The sequence below is a fragment of the Antechinus flavipes genome, chromosome 1 (genome assembly GCF_016432865.1).
Source record: "Antechinus flavipes isolate AdamAnt ecotype Samford, QLD, Australia chromosome 1, AdamAnt_v2, whole genome shotgun sequence".
NCBI lineage: Eukaryota > Metazoa > Chordata > Mammalia > Dasyuromorphia > Dasyuridae > Antechinus > Antechinus flavipes.
Window position 1 is genome coordinate 713,475,320 of NC_067398.1, and position 21,905 is coordinate 713,497,224.

General features: G+C 47.0%; 1 protein-coding gene across 4 annotated transcripts in view; it reads right to left on the reverse strand.

Annotated features, from left to right (window-relative positions):
* Positions 1 to 3,178: 3,178 nt before the first annotated feature.
* The window catches only part of CHEK2 (checkpoint kinase 2), a 42,978-nt gene continuing 24,251 nt past the window's right edge, over positions 3,179 to 21,905 (reverse strand). For all 4 annotated transcript variants that reach the window (XM_051973042.1, XM_051973041.1, XM_051973044.1 and 1 more), the window contains 8 exons: positions 18,220 to 18,281; positions 17,252 to 17,351; positions 15,292 to 15,378; positions 14,567 to 14,730; positions 14,192 to 14,307; positions 12,458 to 12,543; positions 5,655 to 5,735; positions 3,179 to 3,420 (listed from right to left, as the gene is read on the reverse strand). In XM_051973042.1, coding sequence (XP_051829002.1) covers positions 3,337 to 3,420; positions 5,655 to 5,735; positions 12,458 to 12,543; positions 14,192 to 14,307; positions 14,567 to 14,730; positions 15,292 to 15,378; positions 17,252 to 17,351; positions 18,220 to 18,281 — 780 coding nt within the window. In that variant the 3' untranslated portion in view covers positions 3,179 to 3,336. The remainder of the gene's footprint in view (positions 3,421 to 5,654; positions 5,736 to 12,457; positions 12,544 to 14,191; positions 14,308 to 14,566; positions 14,731 to 15,291; positions 15,379 to 17,251; positions 17,352 to 18,219; positions 18,282 to 21,905) is intronic.

Below are 21,905 nucleotides of genomic sequence, written 5' to 3' on the forward strand. Positions count from 1 at the left end.
GACACGTCAAGATGTCTACAGGACATCCCATTTGAGACTTTCAAGAATCAGTTGGGTATTTGAGAGTGCAGGCCAGAAGAGAGCTTAGCATTGGATAATTAGGTCTGAGAAGCACCTGCATAGAAAGAAGCAATCAAACTATGGGGACTGATGAAAGCACCAAGCCAAGCTGTGCAGAGAAGAGGATCCAGGTCAGTCAGATGGAATTGGCCTTACAAAAACTCGAGAGAAAAGAATATCCAGTGGAAGAGAGTCATCGTTGTCAAAGCAAGGTCAAAGGATGAGGGAAGGTCATTAGATGTGGGCAATTAGGAGATCCTGGGCAACTTTGGAAAGGGAAACTTCAGATGAATGATAAGTGGAAGTCAGAATGCAGAGGACTTAGCAAGAGAGGGGGAGAAGAGTAAAGGTGCCAATTATAATCTGCTTTCTCAAGGAAGTTACCCCCAAGAGGAGAGAGATCAAGGATGGTACCAAGAGGGATGGCCGGTCCAAACAAATGGAGGACTTTTAGGGAGGGAGACAGAAGATCAAAGATGGGTGAAAGAGCAAAGATGAGAGGGACCAAGCTCTTCTCTGGGAGAGGATGGGATGGCATGGGATCAAGAGTAAGGGGGCAGCTAATGGCACAGTGGATAGAGGATCAGCCCTGAAGTCAGAGGACCTGAGTTCAAATCTGGCCTCAGACACTTAACACTTCCTAGCTGTGTGTGTGTGTGTGTGTGTGTGTGTGTGTGTGTGTGTATGTGTGTAGAAGGGTTCTCCTTGCTTTAGCAAGGAGAAGGGTAACCTCTTAGAGAAGGTAGCTGGGTATCGAGATGAACAAGGAAGAAGCTCTTAGTAAATGACCTCAATTTTCTCAATGCATTAGGAAGCAAGAGAGAGAGTAGAGAGAGCGAGCCATGAGAGGTTTAAAAAGGGATGAAACGGCTTGGAATAACCACTGTGGTTGTGGGATTGTGACTCAGTTACAGCAACAGAAAAAAACTGTCTTGCTCCAGTGATGACTCAGTTGAGATTATCTGTACCATAAACTCATAGTGGGCCCAGCCAGCAAGGTCTCATGATGTTCTCCTGATTTGGGCTGCTAGACAAATGGATAAGAACAAAGGCAGCAAGGTTGGCAAGGCATGATTAGCAATAGGATAATGAGGGACAAGGGACTTGAGGGAAAAGGGAAGAGTTAAATTTATTAACCAAGAAGCCAAGATGAGGAAGGGAGAATGGTGTCACCAATGCCTGGAAAAGAACTAAACAGTGGAAGAACTGACGGTCCCATGAAGAAGAAAACAATGTTAGAAATCATGAGGCAGAGGGAAAGGGAATAAGAGATAATGATCACATAAAAGGATTTCAGAATTCACAAAGGAAGCCTTATGGGTACTTTCTCAAGTGGTAGATGACTAGCTCAGTGTGAAACGGGAGTGAGGTCATTTATACACAAGCAAGAGTGTCCTTAGAGTGGCATTGGTAGGCAAACAGCTTGTCACAAGGGACATTTCAATAAGGGACCATCGTAACTGATGGATTTAAAGAATAAAGTCCCATTGTGCCCATTTGTGGATCACGAAACAGTATTTGGCTTAGAACAACACCCAGTCACAACTCATTCACAACAACGTCTCGGATCCATGTTGGGTCCTTCAAGGTTCCTAGGGAGATGAAACATTTGTCTGTCCTCTGTCTAGAAGACGAACGATAAAATCCCAGGGCAGTGTCTTGACCTGCACGTGAACTGGATTTAAGAGAGGCAGAATCGCCCTAAGTTGTCAGCCTGATTCTCGGCCAGTCATGGGAGTCTGGTGGCCAAAGAGAAGTCCGGGATGCCGGCAAGGCCCCGGGATGCAGCGGACGACCTTGACATCTTCCACGTCCCGGGCGGCAGCTCGGCCGTGTCCGACTCTTCGTGATCCTGCTGGGGTTTTCTTGGCAAGGATACAGGAGGGGTTTGCTGTTTCCTTCTGAGGGAAATAAGGCAATGAGACCAAGCTTTAAGTGCCCCCCAGCGCCCGCCTTGATGGTTCCTGGCACAAAGTGCTCTCCTCTGCCTATTCTGCCGGGGAAATCCCCCCACGCTCGGTATCTGCTTCCCCTCCCTCACCCAGTTATGCTGCCGGTTATCCATGCCGTAAAGCACGAGGCAGGGAGACGTAGGCTTGCAAGGTGATTCACCCCAGTGAGGAAGGAGGGAATCCAGAGCAGAGTCTGAGTCCAGAAGGGAGATGGAGAGGTCCTCCCGTTGCTCCTGCGTGCAAATGACACCGGGCTGATGGTTTAAGGCAAGGAACCTTAGAGAGCCCCTGGAAGAGATCTGTAATCACTCAAAGGAGCTGGGCACACGGTAGGAGGGTAGGCTGCAACCTAGAATCTTGCCGGAACGCCAATCCTGTTTAGGAGGGTTGTGTAAGAACCGAGGAGGAGCTGGTCAGTGGCAAGGGCAGGGAAGAACAGCGGGCAGGCTGGCTCCAGAGCCCCCTCACGATGGGCAGCAGCCTTCCCTGCGTTGGGTAGATTCCTCTGGGGAACCCTCAGGAGCGCGGCAGCTCACAACAGGTGGGCACGGGCAGCTGCCGCCAAGGAATCTCCTTCGGCGAGTCTTGGAGGCGTTCCAGAATCTCCTCACCTTCCCCTTGATTCTGAGCAGGAGACACGGCTTTTGCCACACGTAGGAGAAAGGACGCTGACTTGGGTCCCAGGCCGGCACTATCATGTGTCACGCTGGCTCTCAATCTCTTCTGGATTTCTTATCTTCTGTAAAATGGAGATAATCCTTGGAATACTTATCCCCAGGGGGCTGTTGTGGGGTTCGGATGAGAACAGGCACAAAGCGGTTTTCTGTTAAAGTCCTATTATTTATACAGAGGGAGTTGGGGAGCATAAGTGGTTCTAGAGCTGAAGCTGGAGGGCACCTCAGAGACTGCCCAGGTCAATCCCTCATTTTACAGAGAAGGAAACTGAGGCTGGGAGGTCAAGTGCCTTGTGTAAGTCTACAGAGAGGAAGAGGTGGACCCAGGCCCTCTGGCTCAGTGTCCCTCCCCCCTCCTCTTCCTCTAGAATTATATGTTCACTTATTTTATAAAATGAGGGGCTTGGTCTGGAAGACCTCCAAGATCCTCCCCAGCTTTAGATGCATAATTGATTATATCTAATATTATATATGATCAGACAAATACAAAGCCATGATTATATTAATTTTTATTTGTACATCAGTGATTATTAAACAATTTTTCCATTTTAAAAAAAACTCCTTTTATAAAAAATAAAAAATTATCCCCAAATGAGTAACCAAAGGCAAGTGATGAAATTCACTTTTTTCCTTTATAGTGCTGTCTGCTCCTAGCTAGAGGCTAGGTAATGTTTGGAAGAGCTAGCTTCATCCTCTTCTTCCCCTTCATGGGGACGCTTCCTGCTTGTGGAAAGCTGGAGGAAAAAAACAAACAAATACCTTTTGGCTAAAAAGTTTGTCTTACTACAATTCCAAAAGACTTGGGATGGAAAATGTCATCCACACTGAAACACAGTGTTTTCACTTTTTGTTGTTGTTGTTTATTTATTTGTTTGCTTTTTCTTTCTCATGGTTTTTTCCCTTTTATTCTGATTCTTCTTGTACAACATGACAAATATGCTCAAAAGGCCTATATGTGTATAAGCTATATCAGATTGCTTGCTGCCTTGGGGAGGGAGGAGGTAAAGGAGGGGGGAGGGAGAAAAATTTGGGACACAAAGACTTACAAAAATGAATGTTGAAAACTGTCTTTCCGTATGTTTGGAAAAATAAAATACTATTGAGAAAAAAAGTTGGTTTTAAAACATCTGATGGGTACAAAAACATGGTACAACTGTGCTACTATGGTGAAGGTACAGCCTCTTGGCATCAGAGGACCTAGTTCAAATCTCTCTAACAATTACCATCTGTACGACTGAACCGAACAGTTCCCAGTCCTAATTCTTGTTTCTCCTCTGTAAAGTGGACAGAGCAGTTCCCAGTCCTAATTCTCGGTCCCTCCTCTGTAAACTGGAAAGAGCAGTTCCCTAATTCTCAGTTTCCTCCTCTCTAAACTGGACCGAGCAGTTCCCAGTCCTAATTCTTGTTTCTCCTCTGTAAAGTGGACAGAGCAGTCAGTCCCCAGTCCTAATCCTTGGTCCCTCCTCTGTAAACTGGACCAAGTAGTTCCCAGTCCTAATTCTCGGTCCCTCCTCTGTAAACTGGACAGAGCAGTCAGTCCCCAGTCCTAATCCTCGGTCCCTCCTCTGTAAACTGGACCAAGCAGTTCCCAGTCCTAATCCTCAGTCCCTCCTCTGTAAACTGGACCAAGCAATCCCCAGTCCTAATCCTCGGTCCCTCCTCTGTAAACTGGACCAAGCAATCCCCAGTCCTAATCCTCGGTCCCTCCTCTGTAAAGTGGACAGAGCAGTTCCCAGTCCTAATCCTTGGTCCTTCCTCTGTAAACTGGACAGAGCAGTCAGTCCCCAGTCCTAATCCTCGGCCCCTCCTCTGTAAAGTGGACCGAACAGTTCCCAGTCCTAATTCTCGGTCTTTCCTCTGTAAAGTGGACAGAGCAGTTCCCAATTCTAATTCTCAATCCTTCCTCTGTAAACTGGACAGAGCAGTTCCCAGTCCCTCCTCTGTAAACATGGGAGATGAACTCCCTTTTTTCTTGTGTAAAATGACAAGACTCAGCGGTTGAAGGCCATCGAGGCCTTGCCCTCCCTACACAGAAGGAACCAGGTGAAGGGCAGCCTCCACGGGCAAACTCAGCACCCTCTTTGATTCCCTCGCCCTGGCAGAGAAAGTCATCAGCCGTTCTAAAAAGTGCTGTGTTGGTGAATGGTGATCACGAAGCACTTTACGGGCAACGTTTTCGCTAATCAATTGGCTGACAATGACTCCACTGCTCGGAACAAGCCCTGGCGTCCCAAGGGCGGCTAATGGCGCTGCAAATGCCTCCTTCACAATCCCCAGGGGAGGAGGCTTCTGTCAACAAAGTCTCTGAAAAGGATCAAGGACCATCAAAGGGCAATCGATCGGTTCCCTTCCCGGAATTCTCCTCAGCAATCTCTCCGTACCCCATAGATTTGTTTCTTTTGTGTCTTATTGTGACTTGTATTCTTTTTCCTCTATTAAGAGTCTAACTTCTTGAATGCAAGGGATAATGCTGTAAAAAATTACCCTGGCATGGGTTCTATCAATAAAAAGTTATTTAAAAAAAAAAAAAAGAGTCTAACTTCTTTGAGGTCAAGGAGCCCTCCCTGTCATCTCTGCATCTCCCCTCAAGCCCAGAAACAGAAGTTTCTCCACGGCTAAAGCTAAGACTAAATTGGTGGAATGTGAATTTTAAATTTGAGAAAGAATTATGTCTTACCTTGGTGGGAAAAAAAATTCTCTTAATGCTGATTTTAAAGGTCGTTAAATAGACGTATAAATATTTTACGTTCTTCAGTATACCACTAGCTCTTCAAACTCACTCGTTTCTTTTCTTTTCTTTTTTAGGCAATTGGGGTTAAGTGACTTGCCCAGAGTCACACAGCTAGGATATCTTAAGTGTCTGAGACCAGATTTGAACTCAGGTCCTTCTGACTCTAGGGCTGGTGCTCTATCCACTGCACCACCCAGCTGTCCCAAACTCAGTCATTTCTTTAACAAAATATCATACCTGGGCCGGGCTCAAAGGTAGATTCGATGATTTCGTTTCTTCCATAAGCAGATTATGGAATTTGCTTTTCATCTCTTCATCCTATAAAGAATTTAAAAACAAAACAGAACAAAAAATAAATAAATGATTTTTAAAGAAATAAATAAATTAAATTTCTCCATGGAGAAAAAGAGATCTAAAAGAAGCCTGCGCCACGATCAAGTTAGACTACTCTGCTTTAGAACACACACACAAGGAAAGGAGACGGGATTCTTATGAGTTCAGACCCCTTCCCGGAGCTTCTTCCTAACTAAAGCCAACAGGACTCTACACATGCCCAGTTTTTCTCCGTAAAAATTGGTAACCAGGACAGAAGTATTTTACTTTAAAAGGAAATCTCTAGAGATGCAAGAATATTCCCTAACCCAGAACCTCCAAAGCTAGCCCACTACCTGCCCTTAGTATCTGTGGTTAAGAAGATCATTATATACCTCAACAACGATACTGTTTGAGGATGTATTCTGATGAAAGGGGATCTCTTCGATAAAGAGAGCTAATTCAATTTCAACTGATCAAGGATGGACAGAAGCAGCTACATCCAAAGAAAAAACACTGGGAAATGAATATAAACTGCTTGCATTTTTGTTTTTCTTCTCGGGTTATTTACACCTTCTGAATCCAATTCTCCCTGTGCAACAAGAAAATTGTTCGGTTCTGCACACATATATTGTATCTAGGATATACTGTAACCTATTCAACATGTATAGGACTGCTTGCCATCTGGGGGAGGGGGTGGAGGGAGGGAGGGGAGAAATCGGAACAGAAGTGAATGCAAGGAATAATGCTGTAAAAAATTACCCTGGCATGGCTTCTGTCAATGAAAAGTTATTTAAAAAAAAAAAAGTATTTGTGGTTAAATAAGCCCAAAAATGACATGTTAGAAAGCTGCTATCTGGCTCCTTTAAAAAAAAACACAATTTGTGATCACCTAGCCTCCCAGACCACCTGGGTCCAGTACCATGAGCCTAAGAGCCACAAACCACCAGACTTGGTTCCAGCCCATGCCCTCTAGCCATCACTGAGGGAAGAAATCATTTTAGAGAAGGGGCTCAACCCATCACCCCAGGAACAACTGTTGACAACTGCCGCCAACAGAAAGTTGGGGACAAGAACCCTGGAGAAGGCAACATCTCCAGACTACCCGTATTCCTTCCAGCTCTGTCCTCCTAGCCATTATCTAGGAGCAACTCCCCTGGAAAAGGGGCCAGCTACACCCACCAGAGGCCAACCCACCGCCGGCCCCAGAGCAGGTGGCAGCGTGTTAACAGGCAGCACCGTCACTGGGACCACCATCCGCCGTTGGAACTTACCAGAGGAAAGCTAGAACCTGAAGCCAGGAGCCTTGAGAACAGCCACGCTCCAGCCTGGGGCCCTCAGCCATCAGCCCGACCCTGCTCCAGGGGTGCAGCCACGGCTACTGAAGGCCCAGACAAAAAGCCCTTGCCCCCAAGTCTCTGCAACAGCCCCAGAAACTTATTTACGCTTTCATCAGTGGAAATGACATGAAAGAGCTCTCGCCACGTGCTCAGCTGCAGCCTGCCAGGAGCTGCCTAGAGTCTAAGCTTCTTGAGAGCAAGCACTGACTTCTCCAGCCCCAACACTTAGGGCACGCTTGCACATAGTAAGCGGTTAAGAAATGCCTCAGTCGTTCACTCTCATAACAATACTAGGAAAATCAAGTGAGAAGGAGAAAATCAACCCTTCCATCTTTAGAAAGTCAACTAATTAAGCCATCCAGGCTGGGTGACTATTCCTTTCAGAAAAGCCTCCGAAAATAGATTAAAGAAGCAACCCTCCTTGGTAGCCCCCATTCCAGGGGTTTAGCATTTTCATGATAAAGGAGTTCATTGTGTCTGATATGAATTAAATCTAAACGACAGCACTTGAGGCGAATAATTAACGGATTTATTTCTACATCCATTCCTTTACATTCAGCATGGCAGCACGGCTTAGCTGGCGTGGGAGCCAAAGATCAAGTGCCCCTCTGTTCCATATCGGTTTTGGGACCTCAGGTGGGTTATATAAGGTAACAAAAACCTTACACTGCCGAGAAGATGCCAACCTTCCCTGGAAGAGGGAATTCCCACACCTGGGAGCTCACAGGTCCGATCCCCGTCCCCCATGCCTGAGCTGTCTTCCCAATTTTTCCTAAAGCTGGTTCAAACACAGCCAACTCTCAATTACTCAGGCTAACGGGAGACAGGAAATTATGAAATCCAAAACTGGTCCTCAGACTATTTATTTCCAAATTCCTGATACCAAAACCTGACATCTGCTCAGCGGCACAAACGCCAGCCGACTTCGGTTCCAATTCTTCCTTCCCACATCCTGGTACCCTCAACAGCATGAAGAATCTATTAAGTATAAAGCAGCAGAAATTGTGCAACCAATGAAGAGGGAAAAAGTCATAGGTAATTATGCATTCCTGCAAATCTCTCCAAGAATCATCTTCATCTGCAGCCTTGCGAATGGTTTTCTGGGTTACCTGAATAGGTCAAATCTTCAGCTCTGTAAATCTGTCTCTCACTTATTTCCCAATATAGGGGCTGACCCACATCAAACATATTTATTAAGTATTTATCAAAAACACACCATTTCCTCCAGCTTCTGTCTTCTCGGACAGATTACAATGGTCGTAAATCATCAGTTAGATGGTTCCTTGGCTGTCATTGTGTCCGGCACCACCTGAAATGTCCTCCCGTCTGCAACACCTGATGTCAGTCATTGGCCTTTGCTTTCCCGTTCACTCTCAAAGAATATCGTTTCACTTCCGGACAGCTCGGGGGGCTTGCAAGGTTTTCCTGACCCTGAGCCTAAACTTGCCACTTTACAACCTTCTCCCCATTGATCTGAACTCCGGGATCAAACAAAATTAAGTCTCTTTCATGTGACAACCTTTCAAATACTGAAACGGTTCTCATGCGCTCTGCCTCCCCCCACCCCATTTTAGCAAGTCAAGTCTTATCTTTTTCAGACTAAACATTCTCAGTTCTTTGAAATGATCGTCATATAAAACGAACTCAAGGCCATCCACCATCTTGGTTACCCCGCTACAGATACTCCCTCCCCAGGTCCAAACAGGATACTCCAGAAGCGGTCTGCCTGTAGGACAATGGCACTACCCAGTAACTACTGTTTCCTCATATTTCCCTCCTAGCGAAGCCCCAAATTACATTAGCGAATTTTGGCTGCCACGCCATGTCCCAAAGCCACCACAACTTACAGTGAATAGTGAAGTTGGTTTTCTTAAACACCAAGGATCACTAAGCTCATCCCTCTTAAATGTCACCGCGTGAGATTTGGCCGAATGTTCCAGCCTGTTAAGACCATGTTAGAGCCTCTGCTCTGTCACCTTTCCTCTCCTCACTGCCCTCTCAGCAAACTCTCTTCTTCCCTTTATTCAGACTCGTCACCCCATCCGGATCAACAACTTGCCTGTTATTCCAATTCTCTTTTGATTTTCTGCTTCAGGATTGCAATCCCCTACAATGAATGTGAGTGTGTGTGTGTGTGTGTGTGTGTGTGTGTTTTCCTAGCTGTTGCCCGTCTTCAAAGAACAGATCAATCTTAGTCTTCATCATCAGTCGATTTGTCTCCTGCCGCCTCCAGAGAATGGTGAGAGAGGAGTGTGCTCAGGCCCAGTGCAATCTGCATTGGTTCCCTGCTCCTTTCCTTTCCTTCAGCCAGACTCTAAGGCTCTTGGGTGAAGGGCTCCCCTTTGCTTTTAACCCACCACTCCCCGTTGCTCCCTTCCTCATCTAGCCTTCTAAATTAAGAATTTGTTTCTTAGGAAGAATTTTGAAATTTCTTTCTTTAATTTCTTAGGACTGATTCCTCCCTTTACTTATTCTCGCTCTTATTCGATTCTCTCCCTTCTCATCTTTTCCATCTTTGAGTGAAATGAGTGTGTGTGTTTTCTTTTCTTCTCGAGACATTCAGATAAAGGGGAGGTTCAGGTGTTACCCACTCCCTCTCCTCCTTTCTCATCGGAGAGCCTTCTATTTGCACACCCCAATTACATGAGATAATCTCCCCTAGCCTAATATTTTCTCTCCTCCCCTCCCATTCCATTTCTATTTTAAAATCATTAAAACATAAAATTATTCTCAAACCTATCCCCTCAGGACAAGAAACAGATTATCCTCATTTAATTGCTTATGATTATTCACATTTTTTTTTTATATTTCTCTTGACTCTTGTGTTTATATTTCAAACTTTCTATGGCGCTCTGGTCTTCTCATCAGAAATGCCTGGCCTGTGGGATTATATCCAGTTTTGCTGGGTAGGTATTCTTTTTTTCTTTTTTTTTTTTTCAAATTAATAACGCTTTTTATTTTCAAAATACGCGCACAGCTAGTTTTCAACATTCACCCCTGCAAAACCTTGTGTTCCAAATTTTTTTTTCCCTCCATTCCCCTCACCCTCATTCCCTACACGGTAAGTAATCCAATATATGTTAAACATGTGTAATTCTTCTATACATATTTCCACAATTATCATGTTGCACAAGAAACTGAACTCAATAGCCTCTGCAGTCCTTTTCAGCTCTAAGTCCATGATTCAAAGCAGAACTCTTCATCTTCCTCCCAACCTTCTCTCTGAATTATTTTCCTACTTCTACTGTCAGGACCACCATCCTTTCAGTTCTTCCGGTGCCCTCAATGTCTCTTGCCCCACTCTTGAGTAATCACAGTTTACAAAATTGCCTTATTTGACCTTTACAGCATCCCTCGCTGCTGTCCAAGCCCAGCACCCAGATCCGGGTCCTCTTTACCTCTCTCTCCCTGGGATGATTATAAAAGCCTCCTAAATGGTCCCTCTGATCCAGACTCCCCTCCACCGTTAAAACATTTTAGAGACGCCCTGTTTTCCAGGATGTGCCCTGAGCTTGACATCCTTTGTGCTCGGGACTTCACCCTCTAGCAACGTGCATTGCTTTGAGCAGCACCAGGTATTCCCTGAGGGAACTTCCTCCTATTTCCCAGGAACTTGAGAGCCATCCATCACTTCTCCTGAGGTGCTCACAATCCTTGTCTCTTATAACTGCTAGGTGAACGAGCCAGGTACTGCACCCCTGTGCCTACCACACTAACTCTAGTTCTGTGCCCCCCTGTTCGACTTCTCCCACAGGATCCAGGAACTCCTGCATTGCCCACGCACAAGCCTGCCCTGAGAACTGCTGCTCGAGTCACGGTCCAGTCCACTTATGGTTTTTCAGGTATATAAGCCCTAACTTCAGCTGACCCCACCTGGCTAACAACCTGACAGTGCTAAAGCAGGGGGGTCAGATCACTTGACTTCCTGGCTCAAAAAGCTCAGGTCGCTCCCTAGGATGTCCTGGGATAAAATACACAGTCTAGGCTAGTTCCGGTCTGTCCTGACAGACTGCTCAGATGTCACTCCTTGTCAAAGGTCTCACACTCTGCCTCCCCACAAGAAGAAAGCTTTTTCCTCATTTCAAACCCCCGGCCCCCTCCTGCTGGGACTTCTTCATCAAATCACTTTCTACATATCTGCACTGAGCACGTTATTTTTCGCCCCACTAGAATATAATCTCCTCGAAGACAGGGCCCGCTTCATTTGTGTCCTGGCATCCCCAGCACCGAATTCAAGGCTGGTCCAGACGTATGTAACAACTTAGTGATGTCTCAAGAGGCTGTCACTCGAGGAGCTACAAGTTGATGAGGTTCCCAGTCAGTGACTCGTCAGAGCCATTCAAGTTACAAAAGGGCAGCGAACTACAGTAAGTAACTGGGGCAGCTGGGTGGCCCTGTGGATAGAGCCTGGTTCAGGCCCTCGCCACCCCAATCCTCCTGCTGTAGCCAAGTCTCTCCCCATTTAGCTGTTAAATGGGCACAAGTCTGTCCATGTCAGCCCAGAGCCCTCGTCGTTACATTATAGTAACATTCCCATCTACATTTAGCATCCCCTTGTATCTATTTACCAATTTACCTAATGCTATTCAATATGTATTTTCCAGCCTATCACTATATTCTCTCAAGTGAATGGGGGTTAAAGTTTTCCCTCCTAGGAAACAGCATATGAACAAGCCACCGGTTTGACCCACTGGAGGTCAGCTTGGCTAAGGGCCAGAAGAGTAAATGCTAAGGCTCTGCAGTAGGAAGTCCAACTTGCGATCCAAACAAGACGCATTAGAAAAGGAAGATTAAGGCATCCTCACACTGATAAGACCCTTGGCACACACTGAACAAAGTGGCCATCTGACATCCGGCCTGCAAAAGATTCATGACATCTTCATTTTATTTTAATAACAGGCCACGGCTACAAGGAAATTCTTCCAAGGGCAAAAACGACATTCTTTGTCCTTGACAGAGCTCTAACCCTGCCTCCCCCTCACAGGACATTATTCATTCTGAGCGAAGTCTGGGGCCCAGGAAAATCATCCCATCCTCCTTCTGTGTAACTGTCCCCGGGGACCTGAAGCCTTTGCTCTTATGCAGCAACCTGGCTTATTATAGAATACGCATGTACCAAGGAGACCAGAATTTTCTGACATTAAAACTATGTTCCTTTATTTAAAAAGTCACATTATAATCACAAAGTGTCCTGGGGTGCATTGCCCTTCCCTTTGCCCCCAGGGGAGCTGGCTACTGCTCAGAGAGTAGTGGTAAGATCATTACATGAAATGGCTGTCAACTGATGGGTTCATCCGAACACAACTGAGGCTGCAAACACAAAGCTCTGACATGTCAACAGTGATCAACTCTGCCCAGAAAACGGGAAAGGACGGCCTTAACACCCACCTGAAGCCACGGATGCGCCAAGGCTTCTTCAGTTGTATAGCGTTTCTCTGGATCCACTACCAGCAACTTCTTAACGAGATCCAAAGCTAAAACCAAACGATACGGCAGGTTACCCATCAATCAAGCGATTCACCCACTAAACAGAATATTAAAGGCTGCAGGAATCATTATAGCTCATGACAGGTTATCAAGCCTCCAAGATGGAAGCAGAATTCATTGGGTCTAATCTCTACCTGAGCAGGAATCTCATTTATAACATATTTCCAGTGCAAAATGGCCCTGGGGCCTTTATTCTAAATACCTCCAGGGAGAGGAAAGCCCCTATCCTCCCAGAGAAGCCATCCCACTTCGGGAATCATGTTGAATCTCCCTCTTTGCATCTTCTACCCACCACACCGGGCTCTGGCCACTAAAGCCAAGCAGAATAGGGCCCTACACCCTGGTCTCTCTACCTACTACACATTCTGACTTTCTTCAAGACATCTTCCTATGGCACAGGAGTAAAAGAGGCCTTAGAGACCATCCTGCCCAGGGGGTCTTAGTCTTTCTGGGGGCCTGAGACCTTTTTGGCACTCTGAGGAAGCCTATGGATTCTCAAAATCATGGAGGGTTTTTTGGTTTTTTGTTGTTGTTTTTAACTTATATTTGAAGGAAATGCTAAATTTCAGGTGGATATTGATAAAAATGAAGATGTAATTTTTTTTTTCCCCATATAAATTCATGAGCATCCTGAACTCTATCCCCAGACCCCAAGTAAAGGGCTCCTGATTAAGTCCATTTCCCCCAATTTCACAGATGAGGAAAATGAATCTCAGACAGAAGGCACTTTACCCAAGGTCACACAGGTCATCGATGGCTGAAGGAGGAATGGAGTCGCTCTCCATGTATTTAAGCGCATGACGTCCCCCTTATAATCCATTCCACTTCCAGCTCATCTCTTCTTACCACATTCTTCAGAACGAGCTGAAGGTCGCTAAGGCCCACCTTTCAGTCTCTTCTCCTCTGCCCCTTACTTCTCTTTCTCTATCCCTAGCTGTCTAAATTCCAAATGAACTACAGATAAAATTTATCAGACAGCTCTGGAAATGTTTCTACTTCTCGGTACATAAACTGATCATACCCCGTCTTTATACTGTAAGATCATTAGAATGGGACTTCACATAGGGTCAATATAGAAAGCAGGCAAATCAATCAAGGGATGGCTCAAACATGTTTTAATAATGCGCCTGCCAGGAAAAAGATTTTGACTTTCCATGACTGATAATCACGTTGTGCTCGTCAGCTGATACAAGTTCTACTTTCCCAAGTTGTGCTCTTGCTTTTTATTCTGAAGAATTATAAAAGTTGCATTTCTAGGGGCAGCTAGGGGGCACAGTGGATAGAGCACCAGCCTTGAAGTCAGGAGGCTCTGAGTTCAAATCTAGTCTCAGACACTTAACACTTTCTAGCTATGTGACCCTGGGCAAGTCACTTAATCCCAACTGTCTCAGGAAAAAAAAAGTTGCATTTCTAAAAGATATGAAGTCGATTTACTCTCTGTTCTTACGCCTTATACTTCTTGGTACAACTGAGTCCTGCTCATTTACACCAAAATCTGCAAAATAACTCAAAACGTGAACCTTGTCAACAACCCAGCAGCCAACGCCACAGCGTTACCAAAGTGGGACTCGAAGGTTCCCCCTGCTTCTACTGATCACCCTACAAAGTTTCACCTTTCAGTGAATCGAGCCATACCTTTGTCGGAGACAGCTTTCCAAACTTCTGGAATGAGATTGTATTTCCCACTGATGATCTGATCCTTCAAAGGGACTTGAGTCTTATGCTCCGAGAACGGTGGATATCCACTGAGGCTTAGTGAGGATGGAAAGGAAAAGGAGCCATCATGTTTTCAGAATCAAACAATAATAGGCAGTTTCTCTGTACAATCCAAACTCAAAATGCCATTTTATATAGTGTTAAATTTAAATGTAATATTTTAATACTGTACTAATTTATTAAAATATTAAAATAATATTTTAATAATGTTACATAACAGGATGTGAATTAAACAAAATCTACATGCATCTAATGAGTTCCCCCCAAATTCTGAAGCCCAGAAGATTATCTTACCAAACAAAGAGAATAACCCCTAAACTCCAGCAGTCTACAGCCCGGGTATAGCCGGCGGATCCCATGGAAACGACCACCTCTGGAGCCAAGTAGGTGGGCGTGCCGCATAAGGTTCTCATGAGGGATGACTCCCCGAGAATCTTCGACTGCCCAAAATCAGTAATCTAAAATCAAGGGCAAAAGGGATTCATTTCACACACAGACTCCCAAAGCTGCCGGGCACACAGAGTGCCGACTGCCCCAACTTAAGTGGTTTACACTTTACTTAAATCTGCTGTGCCAGATCCGTGACATTTAGCATTTAGTTGCTTAATGTTTTAATACATTGGTGTTTGTTCTTTACTCTGTAGATGTAGCCAGATGTGCGATATCATCTGGGTAAAGAAGAGGCACCCCCCACTAGGACAGAGTACTACCTGCCGTCGCCAAGAGTCACCTGGGACACTCAGAGGCCCGAGGCCTTGCCCACGGTCACTGGGCTGTCAGCCGGGAGTCCAAGCCTCCCTGGCTCCAAGGTCAGTTCTATCTGACCACGCTCTGCCTCCCCTCCAGAAGAGAAAACAAATAAAGGAGAGAGGGCAAAGGCAAGCTGGCCATAATGCTGCTCTCCATGTACAAAAGAGATGCCCACAGATCCGGTGCCCATTCCAAGCTGGGCGAGATTTCAGTTCTGAGAAGGTTTCTGATGAACCAGGATTCACTGGCCGGAAGACAAGATTCCTTACCTTTATGAGACAGTCCTCTTTCTGAGATGACAGAAGCACGTTCTCCGGCTTTAAATCCCTGTGTATGATGCCATTTTCATGAAGGTACTACAGAGACGGAAACAAGGGACACTCAGAAGAGAAGTGCAAGAAGTTAGAAACGCAATTTCAAAACCAGTTATTTTTTCAAAACAACTGAATATAATTCCAAGTTATAGTATTCAGAACAAAACCCTAAAAACATATAAGTTGGCCAGAAATGATCTTACTTTTAAATTCTATTTATAAAATCCTTTATAATAAATAAATTTATAAGACTATATTAAAATTCTATTTATAAGATTGTTTATAATAAATTTATAAGACTATTTATATTAAAATTCTATTTGTAACACTGCCTCAAAAAGGAGAACAGGAAAATAATCTCGTGCTAATTTATGATTATCCAATTTCTCTCCAAGGTTAAGTTTAACTTCCTAAAAGAGAATCACCAGCCTCCTGTTTCACAAAATAATTTTCTCTTCCTAAATAAAGGGAAACATAAGAGGTTAAGTTTTACAAAATCCTAAAATTTCTTTAAAGAGAAAACAAAAATCTAAACTTTCTAATTCCCACAGCCCAGGCTTGAGTCAATTCATGACAAAGACGGCTAACATGGCAGTCAATGTAGTCCCGTTTCTAAAAAAGGATACAGTCGTTAGGATATCTCTTTGTTTTGAGACAGAATTCAGGGGGTTTTGCTTTTCACTGATTCTAGAGGCCATCCATCTCCCAGGAAACCCAGCTCCCTTACCCAAAACTCCCACTTAGGAATCAACAGGGCAGATTGTCCCAGTTGGGACTCACATGGATCAATCCCAGGAAAAGGAGAGTAAAGGTACTTTTTTAGTCAGTCTCCAAATTTGGGGAGGCATTTGGCCGCTGCCCAAAGGCTTTGGAACACTGGAACAAAGTGTTTAGAAAGGGAAAAAAACAAAATGAGGGAAGGTTCACTTCTCCACAGAACCTAGTCCAAGAGGAGAAAAGGTGCCTCTTACAAATAAGTGGTTCCCACTATCTGTCAATAAACTAACAAACAAACCTAACTAAATCCCTCGCCTAAGAGATGTTGGGCATATTTCAAGTGGAGAAAGAATTAAAGTGAAGAAAACAAGGGCCGGATTCACAAAAAAGATCTCGGAGAACAAAAACAAGACGAACCGTTCTCATAAAATTCTTTTACGCATTTCAGTTTCAAAGAGAAAGCATCACACTCCAGTTATCATCTGTTTCACGTAGCACGATGCCATGAAAAGTAAAAGCAGAAACAGAGAAGTAATGACGAGAGGGGAGAGCCCTTGTCTGAATTTCCCTACGCTACAGGAGCCAGGGCTCCTTCGGTGTCTTTAGAGATCATCCAGTTCATCCCTGGAGTGAAATGATGGCGTTTCCCCCTAAAACTTACTGCTATTATAGATGTAGTATAGATGAGAGAGAGGGGGAGGGAGGGAAGAAAGGACTGAGCCAAGGAGGAAGAGAGGGGGAGAAAGAAAGAGAGAGAGAGAAGGAGAAAGAAAGAGAGAGAGAGAAGGAGAGAGAAAGAGAGCGAGAGAGAGAGAGAGAGAGAGTGTGTGAGTGTGTTTCAGCACTGAGATAAATCCAGAATTTTCACCCCAAATTCTATAAAAGTGTAATGGATGTTCTAAGTCAATATATTGACAAGAAAAATTTTAGGAAAAAACCCCCAAATGTGACCGCCTCGTTTATAAAATGATGCAGCAAGCACTGTTAGCTAAGTAAAGCTGGTGGAATGTTTCTGCCAAGTCCAAAACTGAAGAAATACGTGAAACCGCCTCCGTTTGGTCTTCAGTGCTCTCTGGGTGTCTCCTTCTTTGGGAGAAATGAGCACCTCTCAAGGCCCCTATTTTCTGAAATTCATCTCGTAAAAACATGATAGCGACAGAGAAGAGTGAAGTTTTTGCAAAACTGAGAACTCATCTACCTTTACAGCGAGGAGCATCTGATAAAAATACAGTTTGCAGGTAGCTTCGTTCAGCCTTTTATTTCCTACGACTCTCTCAAACAACTCTCCTCCTTCCATCCTGAAAAAGAGTTAGAGGCTCTCACAGTTGGAAAAGGCCTTGGTCCCTCCCAGTCCTGATGCAAAAACCCCCTCAATCACATACAAGTAGAACAGAAGAGGTACGAGCTCCCCATTTCCCAGAGCCACGCCCACCGGAGCCCACATCTCTAGGCCAGGGTCCAAAGCCTTTTTTTAAACTGTGATTTCAACAAGCATCAACATTCATAAACATTTCAATGGAAAAGAGAAAACAGGGACCGACCTCTACCCAAGTGTTCTAGGGGAGTTTGGGGGGGGAGGAGGGGAGGGCCGTCCATAAGCAAGGACTATGGAATTCCTATTTGTGCCGCCACCTACTTCTCCCCTCGGTGGCTAAGTTAGGCCGGACTTTCTGCCTGCAGATGGGCCCCGCCACCAAGTGAACCTCACTTGTGGTCAGGAAGAGCCTCATCCCTGATGAACACAGGACGAAACACTTTGTTTCAATCGCTACCAGAAGTCCCAGAAACAAGGCCCTCAATGGTGACGGCTGACAGAAATAATGGGCACAAGGGCTTCTTGCACAAGCTCCGCCATCCGGGGCAGCAGCTTCCGGGACAAAGACTCAAGGTTCATTCTGGGACCAACAGAATCTACATAACTGGTCATAAGACAAATATTGAGCACAGAACCTGTTCTCAGCAAGAGGGGGGCTGTGGTGGGAAAACGACTAAATCTGCAACTCGCCCCAAGACGCGATTCCTTGAGCACCGCTCCGGAACAGCGTTTGGATTGGCTGCCAGAAGGAGACGGCCGACCCACAAACCGTCACGCACCCCACCCCCCAGGAGCCCCCCATGAACCCTGCAGCCTGGCAGGAAGAGAAACAGCGGAGGACGTTTACTTACAGTTCCAAAACAATAAAGTAATCTTCGGCATCAAAAAAATTCTTAATCTTGATGATGCAAGGCTTAAAAAGACAAAGAGAAAGAGAGATGGCGGTAAGAATCACTTAATCCACAAGTTAGCAAAAGGCAACCATGAACCTTTGGGCACCCGGGGAGGAAGACTCAAGTCTTCTCGTAACAAGACAACGGAGGCAGCACATGCGCACGCGCGCACACACACACACACACACACACATACACACACAGAGTGTATACAAGAGACGGAAGGGGAAGACACTAGCAGGGGAGGAAATTAAAGGCATCGGGAGAAGGCTGGTCCAAGCTAAGGCCTGAAGGAAACCAAATGTTCAAAGGGAAGCAGGGCTGAGGCGGCGTCCGTCCTAGGCCTGGGGCAGGAGCAAATCCCCCCAGGACCAAGGGCCTCTCCTGAGAGTGGGAAGGCCAGCCTGGCTGGACTAGGGCATGTGAAGGGGGTCCCTGGGGAAGGAGAACCCCACCGTGGGGAGCTGCCTTGGCTCTGCAGGTGCCGGGAGCTGGGTGAGCAGGGCAAGGTCGGGGTCAGCCCTGTGCTCGCCCAACCCCAAGAAGGCCATTGTAAGCGTCCATGAGAAAGTGTCTGAGGGCCGGAGCTCGGGGACACTGTGTCCGCAGAAGCTCCGGGGATGACCGAGGATGGCGCTGAGGGTGACAGAGCGTCCCACACTGAAGGAAGGGCACTAAGATGCCCGATGTCTGCTCCAAGGGTCGGCGCGGGCCGAGGTTGGGCATCCTGCTGCCCCGAGCCAGCACTAGACACCGTGCCAACCCACATGTACGGGTCCTGTCTCTGGGACAGCCTGGGCCCTTGTCCAGGAGCTGGAGCACATATGTGATGGGACAGTCCCTGGCCCGTTGGGAGGACTCTTGCTGGACTCTAGCCAGAATCCTGTAGAGTTCATCATCTTGCCCTCAGGCCCTTCTCTTTGAGGGAGAGGAGCTGCATGTATGCAGACAGACATGCACTGTGGGAGCGTGTACGGGTGTAACCAGTGTAAATAAGACAATAAAGGCTCCCAAAGGCCTAACAGCCACATTTGGGGCCCCCAGAGCCAAACCAACTCCCTGAAAAGGGCATGGACCGGCTCCCCGAGGGGATGCCCGTGCAGGCGTTGCCCGAGGCTTCAAGGACAAGGCAGCGGCCTCCGGAGCATGGCGCATCTCTTACCAACCGCCCATCTTCTCTGCACTTTAACAAATGCTTTTCATGAGTTTCTAAGGCCAGTTTCTGGTCTGCCCCGGCCAGACTTAGCTGAGCGGGCCCCATGCGCGGCCATGCACTTTGGGCCGAGCGAGTGCCCAGAGCCTTTTGGGGGTGGTGAAAACCGCCTGTCACCATCACCCCACGGGCAGGCTCCACGTAGGACTCTGACGGAGAGTTCTCAATCTAGAGGGCTCTGGACATCAAAGGCATGGACCACGGTCTGCTCCAGGAGCCCAGAAGGCCCCCCTAGGACTCCCTGGGGGGGGCCGGGTCTCCAGGCTGGGATACAAGGCAGAGGATCTGTAAAAGAGACTGACGGAGAGAGCAGCTTTTCCCCACCCATGGCCACATCCTACACGCCCTGAATATACTGAGGGAAGAGAGAAAACTGGCAAAAAACAGAACCGAGGCGCTCCAGCCAGACCCACAGATCAGTGCATCATTCCAACAAGGCCAGAAACCACAGGAGGCCGAGTGGCTGTGGAGGACAGGCTGGGACGGGCAGCATGAATGCATGAGCGCTTATTAAGCACCTCCTGCATGACATCCAGGTGCCCCGGAAGGCCCGAGTAATAGCTGAGCGCCCAGAGCACAGGCAGCTGGGAGAGGAAGGACGCTGGGAGCCAAGGGGAGAGGGAGGGGATCCGGAGAAGGCAGAGCGGCTGGAGCTGGGCCCTGAAGGACACCGGGGGTCCGAGGAGCCATGACAAGGAGGCCTGAGCCTGGGGACGGGGTAGGATAGCCCATAGGACAGAGTCAAGACAAGGATGTGAAAACCTGCAGCTTAAAGGACTGGGAGCTGGCACCGGCAGCAAGCTGGGCGTGAGGCCGATCAGAGTGCTGCACTTGGGGCAGAGCGCCAGCCGGGAGCCAGAGGCCCCGGGATCAAAGCCTCGGACGCCTCATACTCACCAACTGGGTGACCCCCAAAGCCAGCCTCAGACGCCTCACACTCACCAGCTGGGTGACCCCCAAAGCCGGCCTCAGACGCCTCACACTCACCAGCTGAGAAATCCCTGGCAAGCCACTGAACTCAACCAAAACCAGAGTGCTGTGCTTGGGGGCAGAGTGCTGGCCGGGAGCGAGAGGCCCCGGGATCAAAGCCTCGGATGCCTCACACTCACCAACTGGGTGACCCCCAGCAAGCCACTGAATCCAACTAAAATCAGAGTACTGCGCTTGGGGGAAGGAGGCCCAAACTCAAATCCAGCCTCAGACCTGCGCCGCACAGGTGTGCTCACTTTCCTGCCTCAGTTTCTTCTTCTGTACAATGGGGACAATGCCAGCACCTCCTCGCCAGGCTGGGGTAAGAATCCAGTGAGAAGATGTGGGTGAGCATCTCACAAAACTTCAGTGCTTCTTACAGAAGCCACCATTCAAGGCCCTATGCTCCTGACACTATTTTATGTTCTCAAAAATAGTACGGAACAATGCAAGTAAAGCTGCTGGGCCCTTCTGAACCCCGAGATTCCAGGGGCCCCCTGGCGGCAGGTAGCGTTACCTCAGAAAGCAAGGCACGCCCAGTGATTTAGGAAACGGCTCGTAGGTGTAAGGAAGAACCATTAGTGTGAAGAACACCAGGCGCCCACAATAACAAAAGCAGCACAAAGGACAAATTCGGGGTTTTCTCGGCAGAGCCACAGGAGCAGCTCGCAGCTTTCCTTCCCCAGCTCATTTTACAGATGAGGAAACCGAGGCAGCCCAGGTGAAGTGCCTGACCCGGGGTCACACAGCGAGGGATCTGAGGCTGGATCTGAGCTCACAAAGAGCGGCCCTTCCTGATTTTACTAAGCCTCAAAACACATTTAATCCAGGTTCAGTTTGTTCCCAGGTCAAAACTTTCAAAGAGGCCTCCTCCAATCCTCTCTACAAATGGGACCCTGACAGAGGCCTGGGCAAAGCTTGGAGGTGAGCCGAATTTCTCCAGATTTGTGCTGAATGTAGAGGCAAGTTATTCAACCCCATCCCGGAAAAGTAAAGAGTTTAACTACTTAGCGAGAGCATCCACGTAACAAACAAACAAGGAATCTGGGAGACAGAAAAAAGTCACAAGAAGATTGTGTCCAGGCGGACAGAGGCCCACGAGGGAAGTCTGGACTCCAGGAATTCCTTGGATCTAGGTCCAAGGCAGAAAGAAGGGCCTCGCCTGGCGTGGGGGGCTGCGGGGTCGACATCATGCTTACGTCTGAGCAGAGCAGGATAAGGGAAAGAACAGGTGACTAAAAGGCCTGGTACAATGGAGAATGGCAACAGGACCACAGACAACTTAACCCAATTATTTTTCAGCTGAAGTAAAACACTCTATTGAGACAAAGAGCCACAACACCAAAAGCAAATAGGCCCACGATGCACACAGATGCTAGCTGTTCACCTAATACCATCAGAAAGGTTTGCCACGTGTATTAAATTAACAACTTCCAAGTCCTTCCCTGAGCATCCCGGTGCA